Source organism: Manacus vitellinus, unplaced genomic scaffold, assembly GCF_001715985.3.
Source record: "Manacus vitellinus isolate BGI_N305 unplaced genomic scaffold, ASM171598v3 scaffold_0_pilon, whole genome shotgun sequence".
Lineage (NCBI taxonomy): Eukaryota > Metazoa > Chordata > Aves > Passeriformes > Pipridae > Manacus > Manacus vitellinus.
In genome coordinates this window covers 52,389,074-52,402,915 of record NW_021938789.1, presented here as the reverse complement: position 1 = coordinate 52,402,915, position 13,842 = coordinate 52,389,074, and the positions used below count along the sequence as shown (strand labels likewise).

At 41.1% G+C, this 13,842-nt stretch overlaps 1 protein-coding gene across 8 annotated transcripts in view; it reads right to left on the bottom strand.

Moving 5' to 3' along the window:
• WDFY3 (WD repeat and FYVE domain containing 3) overlaps window positions 1–11,753 on the bottom strand; it is a 132,558-nt gene extending 120,805 nt beyond the window's left edge. For 7 of the 8 annotated variants that reach the window (XM_018073365.3, XM_018073382.3, XM_018073370.3 and 4 more), the window contains exon 1: window positions 5,483–5,609. In XM_018073365.3, coding sequence (XP_017928854.1) covers window positions 5,483–5,607 — 125 coding nt within the window. In that variant the 5' untranslated portion in view covers window positions 5,608–5,609. Of the gene's footprint in view, window positions 1–5,482; window positions 5,610–11,656 lie in introns of those variants that run through there. The other variant, XM_018073410.3, reaches the window with a different exon arrangement.
• Window positions 11,754–13,842: the final 2,089 nt, after the last annotated feature.

The window sequence follows — 13,842 nt, the reverse complement described above, 5'->3', positions numbered from 1 at the left end:
GATGATAAATTTGCTTCCTACATCTTCATTTAGCACCCATTAAGATCTGCCACCATCACCAACCCAATTCTCAGTACTGCTTTTCTTTAAGGAAGACTTTAACAAGACTTCCACTTTCATCAGTAATGAACTGATAATCAACCTGCAGAATTGCAAATGCTAACAAAGCAAACTGCCAGAAAGCTCAAATATAGGCTCTTTAGACTGACCACACATATTCATTTAAGGTTTCTGCCTTGGTATATTTTACTCTACATCTTTTTCAACTAAAATGAAAGATGAATTCTTATTTTATCTTGAACTACCACACACAACCATGAGAACCAAAAGGTAAATCTGCATTGTCAGCATTTGAATAGGTACATCCACCATTTGTTTAAAAGCAGCTTTTGAAAAAGGTCAGGGAAATTGAATGAGTAATTTCGACTTTTCAGAAGCCAAATAGCATGTAATAAATATTGTACCAACATCCAACCAGGTTGTGCAGAAAACCTCATCTTTGAGGTACCTATAACAGTATAGACAGTCCTTCATCTCTTCACAAAACAATACCAAGAAATACAGTCCAACCCTAAGGCTACCCGAAATCCACATTTAACTGCTGGGTTCTACACAGCTTCATCTCTGAATTTCAATGCAAAGTCTTAAACCACCTCATCTGCATACAAACATAGATCTAATCTCCAAAAACCAGTTTGGGTTTGCTAGCCATCAAGGAAGTCTAAAACTCCATACCTCAAACTGTTCTCACTCCACAGTATCTCCTCGGGTTGGAAAAAAAAAAAAAAAAGGTAATATTTGTACCAGGAAGAGGTTTTAAATAATTTGTGCCAGGCAAAATATATTGCCATTGTAGGGCTGAGGACCAAAGAAAACTCTTCATGTGTAAAAGAAGCCTTTCTGCTTTACAAGATGAGGAATGGTCACTCCAGAAAATAAATGTATCTTGTCATGTTTCATTAACCCTAACCACAGGTTACAGTAAAGATCAAAGTACTGGCTCTACACAGGTATTGTGTTAGAAAGGAGACACCTGCAATAGCACATTCAGGTGGTTCATTCATAGACATTCAGGCTCCAAGAAACTATTTGCTCATGCTTGTGCAATCACACATCTACGGCATTTTTTCCACTCCCCTGACTTGTTCCAATGTGGTCTCAAAGCTGGCAATCCAGCCCTGACTGCCACAAAGTCTGAACTAGCTTTGGACATACAACTCTTCCTCTCCTTCAAGGAGTGCAGAGGACACTATTTGCCAGAGAAATGTGGTAACTGAGAAGACAAAAATACATGTAACACAAAAATCCTGGTAGGCAAAAGCAAAGTCCCAACTTGTCTGGAACAGACATAAAAGATGACAAAAATAAGAGAAATGTCTCCACCGACATGTATTTTTGGAACACTCATTTACAGAACAATTATGCCTAGTAAGTTAACAGGTTATGGACTTACGGATTAAAACTTCTGGTTTTCAATGTTACCCTTAGGAATATACTGTAAACACAGCAGATCACTTGTGGAAATTAAAATTCACCAGATTAGTGGTAATCACACCTGTTGAACTGGCAACACAGCAGATAAGCAAACCCCTATTATCCTGCAAACCTCAATACTGCTATAAACACCTACAGCCGAAAAATATAATGAAGAAAAGCAAGAACTGAAACATTGTTCTGGTTTTGAACACGCTGGAGAATTGAAATATCTCAGAAACATTCACAGCTCAGCAAAATCATCCAAAATGGAGAAATCAATCTGAGCATTACACGAGAAGCTTATAAACCAACTAACCTATGCAGTGTCAGGAAAAATATGCATAATACTATAAAGATGGGTAATAACTGGTTAAAAAACCCAAACCAAAACAGAACAGGCTATTTGTTTCCAAAATATTCTTGGAGAGCAAATTCTAATTGAATTCTTGATATGTTTCATGGCAAAATATCTTGAGCACCTCTGAATGCTGGTTTTCTTGTTTTGGTTTGGTTTCAGAAGGCCTATATAAACTGATTTGGATTAATAGGACAAACAGAGTACTAGTTACAGCCCGTTGGGAATAGAGCAGAACTGAAATTTTAGTTTGCCAACCTGACCTGCGTGGCAATGACTAAACCATGCAATTCAGGAGAGGAAATGCTGCTAAGAAGCTCCTGATAAATTAAAAAAAAAGGGGTGAGGGGGTGAGAGGAGAGCAGGCACACACAGAGAAAAACAAACAAAAAAGTAAAAAACGCCTGGGACCTTAAGAGACAAGTGTGTGTGCTTGGCTGGCATGCAGACATCAATAAATGTGTAGGAAAAAAGCAGTGTTCCAGAGGGTGGCTCAGGCATTCGCAGTAAACAAGCAAAGTAAAAAAAGCCTTCCTAGAAAAGTTACTGCATTAGAATCAATAATGAAACAGTGAGCTGTTATTAGGAATGGGGAAGAGTGCTTTGGTTCGTTTGCCTTTCCAAGCAGTGGGGGGTGGGGATGTGCGGTGGTGAAGATGGGGAAGGGAACTTGGAACAAGAGAGCCTGTACATCCCAGCAGCAAGGCCATGCACAAAGCACTGCAGCCCCACACAGCAAATTCAGCAATGACAATAGCAAGTCTAAGTTCAGTTTTCATATTTAGCTAAAAAAGCCAACGATTTTTTTTTTTAAAGGACCGTGGTATTACACAGAGCAGATCCCCATCTGTGGTGGTGGTTGCAGTGGTTTTTCTTCCCAACAGAAATCTAAAGCATGGAGTTCCTCCAGCCATGTAAAACAGCCATTTATATACCCAAAAGCAGAACATTTCTTCTGCCTTTAGGAAATTTGCATATGAAAGAGCAGTAAGCAGAAGCCCATTACCTGTAAAATTTGTCTCCATAGAGCTGCCCTTGTTTCTAACAACATGGATAAGAAAAACAACAAAGTGATCCTACCAGCACATGTTTGGCTGATGTAATAAAATTCCTCTCTCTGCTACCATCTAGTCAGAAAGACGGCAACAAAAACAGCAGCGTATCAGCATTTAAATCAGCATTAAACCCTGGGCACAAATGCTTGTTTATTTCTAAAGCAATAGGAAGTAAATTAATGTCTTAAGCTGCGTGTTCATAGTATTCCTAAGTGCAAAACAAAACAGCCCAAGACCTTATAATTAGCAGTTGAGGCCAGAGATGAATGGAAAAGCAGCAGAAGTACTTGCAGATACAACTCTACTGCATTTTAGACAGTAACCGATCTCTTCCAAATACCACATTATTCCATTGTCTGTTTGCACCCAACAGGAAGCTGCTGAACTTGACCATTCCCTACACATCCCTAGGCAAAGGCCCCTCCATAAACGGTGAGGAAGCTGGGCACCGTGAACACAGCATTTAATGGACTCTTCTTGAGATGACTTTTCCTAGATGGGGTTCCCCTACACTGAAACTAGGATAGTCCAGAGACATCCACTGGGCTCCACTGGAATCAGCTGCTGCAAACCATACAGCACAGAATCACAGAACCATTTAGGAAAAGACCCTTAAGACCCCCAAGTCCAACAGTTAACCCAGCACTGCCAAGCCCACCATTAAACCATGTCCCCAAGTGCCACATCTACACTTCTTTTCAATACCTCCAGCAATGGTCAATGAAGGTCACCATCTGGTGACTGACCACTTCTCTGGGTTGCCTCTTCCAATCCCTGACAACCTTCTCCATGACAAAATATTTCCTAATATGCAATCTAAACCTCCTCCAGCACAACCTGAGGCCATTTGATGGCTGATGATGTGAAACTGGGGGCAGTGGCTGATACACCTGAAGGCTGTGCTGCCATTAAGTGGGACCTTGTTAGGCTGCAGAGTTGGGCAGAGAGAAACCTAATGAGGTTCAACAAGGGCAAGTGTAGGGTCCTGCACCTGGGGAGGAATAACCCCAAGTACCTGCAAAGGCTGGGGGCTGACCTACTAGAGGGCAGCTCTGCAGAGAAGGACCTGGAGGCTTATTGGGTGACAATCTGATCATGAGCTGCAGTGTGGCCTTGCAGCCAGGAGGGCCAATGAGATCCTGGGGTGCATTAGGAAGAGTGTGGCCAGCAGGTCAAGGGAGGTGATCCTCCCCCTCTACTCTACCCTAGTGAGGTGACATCTGCAGTGCTTTGTCTGGTTCTGGGCTCCTCAATACAAGAAAGACAAGGAGCTACTGGAGAGGGTGCAGTGGAGGCCACAAAGACAAGGAGGGGTCTGGAGCATCTCTTTTGAGGAGAGGCTGGGGCAGCTGGGCCTGTTTAGTGTGGGGAAGAGAAAACCGAGAGGGGATCTCATTAATACATATAAATATGTCAAAGGTAGGTGTCAAGAGGATGGTGCCAGACCCTTTTCAGTGGTGACCAATACAGGGCAAGTAGCAATGGCCATAAACTAAAGCACAAGAAGTTCCACCTCAACACGAGAAAGAACTTAACACTGAGGTGGCAGAGCACTGGAACAGGCTGCCCAGGGAGGTCATGGTCAACCTAAACAAACAAACAAACAAAAAACACAAACACCACAAATACAAACATACAAAGCAAACTAAAACTGCAGACTTTTAAAGCAATATTAATTGCTCAAGTCAAGGCACTCTTCCAGTTCTCTCTAGTTCTCCAGTCACAATTTTTTTCTGATGTTCACTGGCATACTTATTAAATGACTTAAGTGGGTGTAGGTATTCTTGGACATTAAAGTTAGAGTCTCTTGTACAGGGACAAAACTGCAACATTTTAAAAAATCCATACTTATTTAGCTTACTTTTTATTGCTAGTAAAGGGGTTGGTGTATTTATTCTTTACCATAACTACTTTTAAAACTATTTTTCTTTTTCTCTTCATTACCCGTGTTCTATTCCTGCTTGGCAATAATGCCAACATAAAAGTTGTACTTCACAGTGAATATATGCCTTCTCAACAGAAGTTTGCAATATACTACAAGATTAAATAGGACAGCTAGAAATCCACAAAAAGTGAGCTTCTCTTATTCAAAGAGAAAAACTGAAGCCTATAGCACTCAGAGATGAGGAAAATATTATTTTAATATGATCAGTTCTCTGACTTTGTTAAATTTCTAAGAATACTGTGGATAACATGCTTGTTTCACAGCAGAACTACTGCACTTGAGAACAGACTCATATTACCAGTATTTCAAAAACTATGCACATGTCAAACTAAAATCAATTATTTTCTTCCTTAGATGGAATGACAAATGTAATTTACCTATTTTTGACTTATTTCTGTGCAGCCAACACCCTAAACACAGAAAACTGTGCACTATTACTTACATTATGCAAAATATCACTACACTTTGACTAAATCTCAGCTTGTCATTTGGTTCAGTTTCTCCTGTAACAGCAAATACAACTCCAGAAGAGTCTGACAAGAAGTAGTACAACTTCACAAGCCAGTCACGTAATTAAATGCTAGTCTAGGGGTCAAAAAAGTATCATACAAAGAAATAAGAGTAGTTGCATTCATTTAGGTCTCATCCTACCTTGAATTCTTGAAGTTCAGCGCAAGCATCTTACTTTTCAAATCCTCTCCTTGCAAGATACCATTAACAGGAGAGAGCAAGTTCCTCTGCCTACAAGCCACTGCCAGCCCTTCGTTAGTAAACATCCTTCTGGCAGTCAGCTGGACCTCCCGAGCTTTGCGCCGACATCCCCCAGTGCCAACTGTACCAGTGCCCAGGCGGGTGTGATTGTCAGGGAAGGAGCAGCTGGTCCCTCCCAGCTGCCCAGGGATCCCTCCTCCTGCCCAGGCCACGGTAACTGACACAGCTGCTTTACAAAGAATAAACCAAAAATCACCCGAGCAGCAGAACAAGATGACAAACTGTATAGTCGAGCAAAAAGACATCTGGTCTGCAACACAGTCACTGCAGACGAGAGCGACGTATCATGGCTGACAAATGAATTTGTAAGATGACATTTTCCTGCTTTATTTATCTCATAGAAAAGTAAATATGTTTCAATTTCTGTTACAATAGAACTAATTTTTATTGGGGGGGGAGGAACAAGAGACACTCCTTACTAGAATCTGTATCAGATACAATGTGGATTTTTCTTAACTTTTCTGCTTTTTTTGGAGTTTATTGTTGGGGGGTTTGTTGGGTTTTTTTTCACAGTGCTTACTATTCTAGCTTGCAATGCTACTTTCATGCACAGCACCATACAATCTAGAACTGCCAGTTGTTTTGTTTTAATAAAAACTATTCAGAAGTGGTAGTATTTTCCAAGGAGATCCATTATCAACAACTATGGGTATAGTTATTGCATGTTATGTCTTGACACTATACTAGCCCCTTTCCCCAGTAATAACCAAAGGTACAGAAAACAAATCAGGATTGAAGCTGTTGCTCTCTGAAAAGAATTCTCACAGTGCCACAGGAGGATGTTCAAATGACTACAGTGGACACTGCTTTTAACTGAATTTACCCCAGAAAAAAGCCTAAACACCCACTTAGCAAAAGCACAACTACTGCAGTGGAGGTTACTCACATTCTCCCCTTGGATTTATCTACACAATACACACACTAAGGAAATACACTTCCTTGCTAGAGGAAAAAACACCAACATGAAAAAAAAAGGCAGTAATTATATATCAAATGCACTGTAATGTCTTTTACAGCTACAGAAATCACTTACTAGTTATTTAATTCAAGTCCTGGCCTCTGCAGTGCATCTGTGAAAGCATACGGGCTCACCTGGACAACCTGCACACGGCTTGGCTGCTTCTGGATGCAAAGAACCTGGGGACAGAACTTGCTCTCCACAAGGGAGAAAACAAGGTTTTTTCAATGCTATCCCTTTTCTCTAGTTTTGTGTCCCTTTGAAGCTTTGACAGCAAGCAGTGGCACTGCACAGAATGAGGATAACTGCTCTTGTTTATTTTTAAGACAAACACAATGCAATAAACAGAGTGAAACCCAGCAATATGTTGATAAAGATGCATTAAAGAATTAGGTAAATAAGTGCCCAATACCAGGATTTAATTGCAACAATAGGAGGGTGTTCAGGATTTTTACATCAACTTGTTAGATAACAGCTATTATTTGAACAGAGAAAGGATGCTCTAAAAGCAGAGTAATTTACACAGAGCTCAGAGGGGTAGCAGCATTCAGGTGCAGCTCCTCCTCTTTCTCTTACTCCCAGATGGAGCAACGTGGAGTGTGTATTTGAGAGAACATCTGAAAATTCTGACAGACGAGTAAAATTAAGTCAAAGAAAGGAATGTATGATAAAAATGTAAAGGATTATATGGATGCATAAGAGTTCAGAAGCCTTTGCTGTGGAACTATTGTTGCAATTAAATCCTGCCTTTTAGAGAGACTGTTTGTTGAAGGCTTCCATGTTAGAGGACTAGATAGAAGGTGTAGTAAGATAGCCATCTCTATCACAGGAAAGAGTTCTGTCATCCTGAACCATGGAGCAAAGCAGAGAGTAGCAGTCTCTTCCTAGCACTTCTCTCATGCAGATACTACAGGGGTGACTTTGTTGTCTTCCCCTAAGGTGACCTTTTAGCAACACTGAAGAGTAAACAGCAGTTGAATATACTCTCACTGCAATACAGCCAGACAGCAGCCCACTTTTCCACTATTATCTCCTCACTTATAAAAACCGCTACACAGAAGTTTCATCTCCCAGCTTTGAACAGCTATTCCTGCATCTACAGGAACCTGCCTTTGAAATTTCTCCCAGGTAGCTTTTTGAAGTTATAATCAAACAAGAGAAAGCTCTGAAACTAGGTTTACTGTGCCTCCAGTTGTTTCAGTTCATGGGACTTAAAAGACTTTCCAAGGGACTGCCTAAGGCCATCAGAAGTGGCTCTTCCAGCACCCTCTACTTGGGACAGAAGACTGGGCATGAAACATTCACAGCATTCTTGTCATTCCAATTACACCACTGGTGCACCAGGTTTCTGCTGCTAAGGGGCATCTATCATCAGTTTAATTTGTAGTTTTGCTAGAAAAACATTTACTAGGATCCCAAAGAGAAAGAGCCATACTCCAAGAAGTCACGGAAACAGCAGCAGGGATCACAGAAACAGCGAGCAGCATCTCCGCAGAAATAACCTCGAAAACTTTTTCCCCTCACTATGTTTCACATCTGTAAGAGACTATGGCATCACCAACAGATGGGAACATGTCAAGAGGAGTTTCAGGCATTAATCTACCACTAGCAAAAATTACTGAGCTGGTGTGAAATATTGGTGTTTACCTCTAAGGGAGCCAGGAAATTAATCTTTCACGATAACCTGACAACTATGGGAAATGCATTGTGTATACAAAAGCACGGCACACAAACATCCTTTTCTATCACCAGGACTTTAAAACAAAGCAGCATGTCAGACCTCTCTAACACCATCCCAGATGATAATTATTTCCACATTTCATATCTTACTCTACAAAAGCTCTTAAAAAATATGGTCACTCCTCCCTACTCATGCACTTTCTCCCTGTGGCAGAAAGGAACTACTATAAATAAACAAACATTAGGGCAACATCCTGCAAGGAAAAAGGCTTGAGGTGCTGAGGGAAGCTCTGCTAACTCCTCCAGCAACCTAGCAAAAATGATATAGAAGTTATTTTTCCCTATTGTACATCTTCAACAAGGCAAACAATAACTCACAGCTTGAATACCTCAAGCATTGCTTTTCCCCATCCCCTGCCCCTCCATCCTTCCTGAACCTCATACAGCAACTGGGATGGCAGTGTGTGTTCTCAACTATGCTCACAGAAATGCAGGAAGAGAAGAGGGGCTGTAGGAGCACCTGCTTTTAGTCCAACCAGCTGCTTTAGCTGCACTATGGAGACCAAGCAGAGGGAGGTAGCCCCAGTGTCAGGTTCCCAGCTGGGTCTGTTGATGTGCCAAGGGTGGAAAGATAAGGAGGTGGCACTCCTAAAAGCCTGCAAGAGCAGCTGTGTACTCTACAGTGCCCAACCTTCCCTTCCCTCTGGCACAAGAGAAAAATCCTGGGACTTTCCAGAAGTGTTCTTTACTTTCCATGTGTATAATTCAGCCATGCCCCAAGACCCCAAATCCAGATACACTGTTTTGTTACAGTAACAACCACTCCCACTCAAGTTCTGGGTTTCAGTGCTGTAATTTTACTAAAGAATAGAGAATTATCACAAACTGTATTGGAAGAGGCCATCCAACTCAGTAAAATCAACATAGTAAAGTTATATACACTGGCTGAGCTACTGTAATATGACAAACAAACACTGGGTGAGTCAAGTCAAATGAACACACACGAACACTTGGCTCACCCCAATCACAAACACCTTCATATAAACCCTTTGTGGCACCCTTCTACTCCCAAGCTGACATCATCTGCTCATTTTGTAAGTAAACTGTACTCCATGATCTAAATCATGGATGCCATTAGTGACAAATCCAGGCATGGCAAGCTACTACAGAAGCCTACTTCAAATGCCTTTCCAAGTGATCCTGAATCCCTGTTAACTGCTCCAATCAACCACTTTAATAAATTTTCCTCTTGCAATATAGTAATTTAGGGAAGATTCCATTTTTAAAAAAACCACTACACGTACTACATTCAAAAGAACATCCTTCAAAACCTCACACCCTTCTGTTTGTATCACTTCTACCCCTTCCCTCCCTTATGCACTAATCTAATTCATCTGTCAAGGAAGCAAACTAATCAGTTTGACACAATTTTCTCCCTGGCAAATTCATGTTGGTTGGCTGCCTTCCCCTATCTCATTATCTTCTATGTGCTCATAACTGCATCAAATGTTTTACTCTTATCCACGTAGCTGCAGGTACGTCAGGCCACAGCTGGAACGAAACTCAACGCAGCCCCATGGAGAGCTCAACCAAATCAAATGTAGCAGGCTCAGCTCTGAAAGGGATAAAACCACAGCAGTGGTATACCCCAGCTGTTAAGCTCTGCCAGTTCTTGCACGTCCTCGGAACTGGAAGAACAGGATGCATTAAGTTTCAAGGAAGTATTTCCTCCATAAGTATCTGAACAGCAGATCATGATGCTAGTAAGACAGTCTTCACAGATTCACAAAATAGCCTGCACTCAACAGTCTGCTTGAAATTTCTACTAAGTCAAGGGGGAGGCTAACAAGAGAGGAGATGAGCCTTTCATCTTTTTTTTTCTCCATAAAGGAGAATATATACATATAAAAAAAGAATCTAAACACAATGGGTTGAAGGGAGTGAGGTATTTTCTGTGAAAGTAAAAAAAGGCATATTTCTACTAGACCCCCTTGTGGACAGATTTTTTTTTCTTGTTAATGAATAAAACATTGGAAACAAAAGCAGCAGCACAGAGCTAGAATGAAAGCATTGATGTTGGAATGCAGGATTTCAGATGGAAGGAAGTGTTTGGGGATTTTTGTCTTTCCTTACGCTTTTGTTAAACTTGAAGTGATAACTCGCCTTCAACACTTTACAACTCTCAGTTTTATATGAAATAAGATGGTGAGAACATATGAATAACTAAAGCTCTCAATAAGAAATGGCACCCCTTGCAAGAGTAGTTGTTGAGCTCTACATGCCTCAAAGAGCAATGTCAGCTAGCATTTCCTTGTACTAATGCCTTTTCCCACTGGGGTCACCTCTTCACTTTCTGCGTCTGTGAAGTGCTGCAGCCCTTTTTCTACTGTGTTGTTTTTCTTTTTGCTCCAAAAGGGTCTATATCTTAAAGAGCATTCTAGCAAAGCTTTGACACTACTCTTCAGCAGCCACACCACGCACATCTATGCTTTTAAAGTAAACTAACAAAGATTAGAATCCTTTACAGTAACCAGACAGATTTAATAGATTTTTAACTCAACTTTCCCATGGAAATTCACCCCTTTGCTTAGAAGCACTTCAACAGGCCTACCACTTCCGCTCCCCTTCCCAATACTTCATCTAATTTTACTTGCTACATTTCTTTTTCATCAGCAAAACCAAGCATTACGGGATTTGATAGCTATACAAGCTTTTTTTGACTTCACTAGTTAAGAAGAAATCCACTGGGTGATAAATCCACTTAATCCTCTTTAGCTTCCCAAAAAACGTGAAAGCAAACTAGATTGAATATTCTACTTTCAAGAGGAAGCCTCTTGTAGGCCATGATATTTGTAGCAGGATTGAGTATAGAGCTACTGGGAAAAACACTCACGGTAATCAGTCTATACAGCTTGTACATAATCCAAAGGAACTAGGACAGAATACTGAAATCAAGTCACTTGAGACAGAAATAACTTTACCTTTGTGTGGATATAGAATGGACCTTTCCTAGCCCGTGAAGAGCAGCAGCATTCTTCTCTCAAAAGTAAAAATGAGAGACTTGAGAAGCTCAAAAACAAATCATGTATTAAGATCATTTTCATCTTGGGTTTTTTTAATCTATCAATTAAAATCTTCAAGTTTAATGCATCTTGTCTCTGAGCATGCATTGCACCCACAAAACTTTCTGTGGCCACCCAGCTATGCATTTCTACAGCACCTACACAGATAAACAGAACCCTAAATTTTGTTTGGGTAGAGCAATTTTAAGCTGACTGTGTTCTGACAGTGCCTGAATTAACTCTCTTTCAGTGACAGGCAAATGAACTGCTGCACGCAGAATTTATTGAAGAGTGTGCCAATTACAAATCAAAAGGCAATTTCCACAAAAGCCCTTCAGCATTCACGTCACTAACCTCTACAGCATTCCTGGGATCAGGGCAAACAGCTTCAAGAGAACAGGGCCCATTCCTTTCCGAGGTTTCTCTTCAACACCAAAGCTGCTCTCTCACTAGGTAAAAGAGAAAAAGGTTAGAATATAAATGTGACAATAAAATCACAGAGCTTTGCTGTTCTGAAATGGATGAGCAGTCATTCCTATGACAACTGGACTTTCATAAACCTAAGAAATCTTTTAAATAGCTCCTGGGAAAGGAACTGTAGCAAACTAGAGACTGACACACAGCAGTAAGCTTAAATAAGCATTATCTCCCCGATTAAATGGTACTCGCTGAGAACACATGAACTGCTAAGAGAGTTAATACAAAGTGCAAGACCACTAATTAATGCATTGACAGCCCGTGATCAGCAAGAGCATCCCTCCGAGGAACTAAGTGATTTCTCATCATTACAGCAGGAGAATAAGAACTAAGTTGCATTGACCCCAACCCAGCTGAGCAAATGTGAAGCTCCCGAATGCGCCTGGCTTTCCCTGACCTCTCCCCTAATTTGTCTGACTCTTTTTTCAGAGTTATAAAATATTCATCTTAGGATTTGCAAGTGGACACACACAAGCCAACAAGGGGCACAAAGTCTGAGCTCACTTCAGCCTGACTCCACGAATCCATCATGGTGACATACTCCAGCTAACCCAAGGCAGGTGGCAGAGGCAGCAAAACCAGCACTATTCACTGTAGGACCTGGTAAACAATTAGGAGGAATGCTGCACTTTGGTTAATTAGCCATGAGATGGCAGACCTCTGATTATTTTACCTCTGATTCCCAGTCAGCCCCATTTGGCACCAGTAGTACAGGTGTTCCTGCAATGCAGTGCACTACACAGTACAGGCCACAGTACAAACCTAAAGTAACTGGGAAAACTTTACACTACAATTCACATCATTTGTTGTTTTATTGTTTGGTACATGAAAGGGAGCAGGGAAGATATTGTGAAGCGGGGGCAAATTGACATGGGTAAAAAAAGGCAGCACAGCATCAGGTACCTTCGAAAGGTTTTGTGAGAGAGATGGCACTAATGTGAAAATCTTGCTCAGAGAGGTGTTGCAGAGCTTAAAACAATAAAACATTTTATTACAATGCTGTTGTAGGCAATAAAAATTGAAGTAACTTGCTGGCAAGTGCAAGAGTTCAGCATTAACAACTAAAGCAGAAGTTCTCTTCTAACTCCATCCTCCATGACCATAAAACCCTCTGCTACCCCTAGTACAGGGATGAGAAGTCAGTTAACAAAACATGCCATTTGAGACTCTCTGGAGTTTGTAAATTGTTTATTTTGTTGTAAAGCTAAAGGCCCTTGCTTTTTGATTGAAGACTGCTTTTAGAGAGAATACTCCTGTTTTAGTCTAGGAAATTGGTAAAAACATTTGAGCAACAAGCACGAAGAATACACCAATGCCCACCAGCACACAGGATGATGGGCTAATGAGTTCAATTTCCAGAGGGATCCATCCACTCAGGCACTTAATGTGCTCCCCTCACTAACATTCTCAAGTATCTTCGCTACTTCAATTCACCTACCTCTCCTACTCACACAGCATCTGCTTACAATCATTTTCTCAGGAGATTAGCTCCCACCTGCAGTGGTCAGCACAGATAAAATAAACTAGATAAACTCAAGACCGGCAGATATCCTAGAATCTAGCCACACAGTGTCACTGCACCAATGCCCATGATTTATGCAGTATCTTAGAGGTTTCTCTGCCAGTGTGAAAGTCCAGGTTAATGCCAGGCCTGGGCAACACACCGCAGGCTCACACTGCCACACAGAACCATCAAGCCCAGAGTTCCACCCTACGGTATCCTCGCTTTATTCAACACAATGTCCTTGGAAAGCCTTTATCCTGCTCCTACCTGTCTTGTCTCCCCATCTCTTCATAGGGAAAAATAAGGAGTCACCAGTCAGTACCAAATACCATGTGTGTGCACAGAGTGTGAAACAGTAGAAACTGGACTGTGGAACTCAGAAATACAAGAAGTAGGGTGAGCACTTTTATCTCTACAGAAGCAAGTAAATATTTAAACTAAGAGGATAAACAAACAGTCCTTCTGTCAGAGAAACAGTTACTGTGACAAGCTTGGCAGTAAACCTTAACACAAATAGGGAATTGCAGCTACCTTCAACTACATTTTACTCTATTAAGAA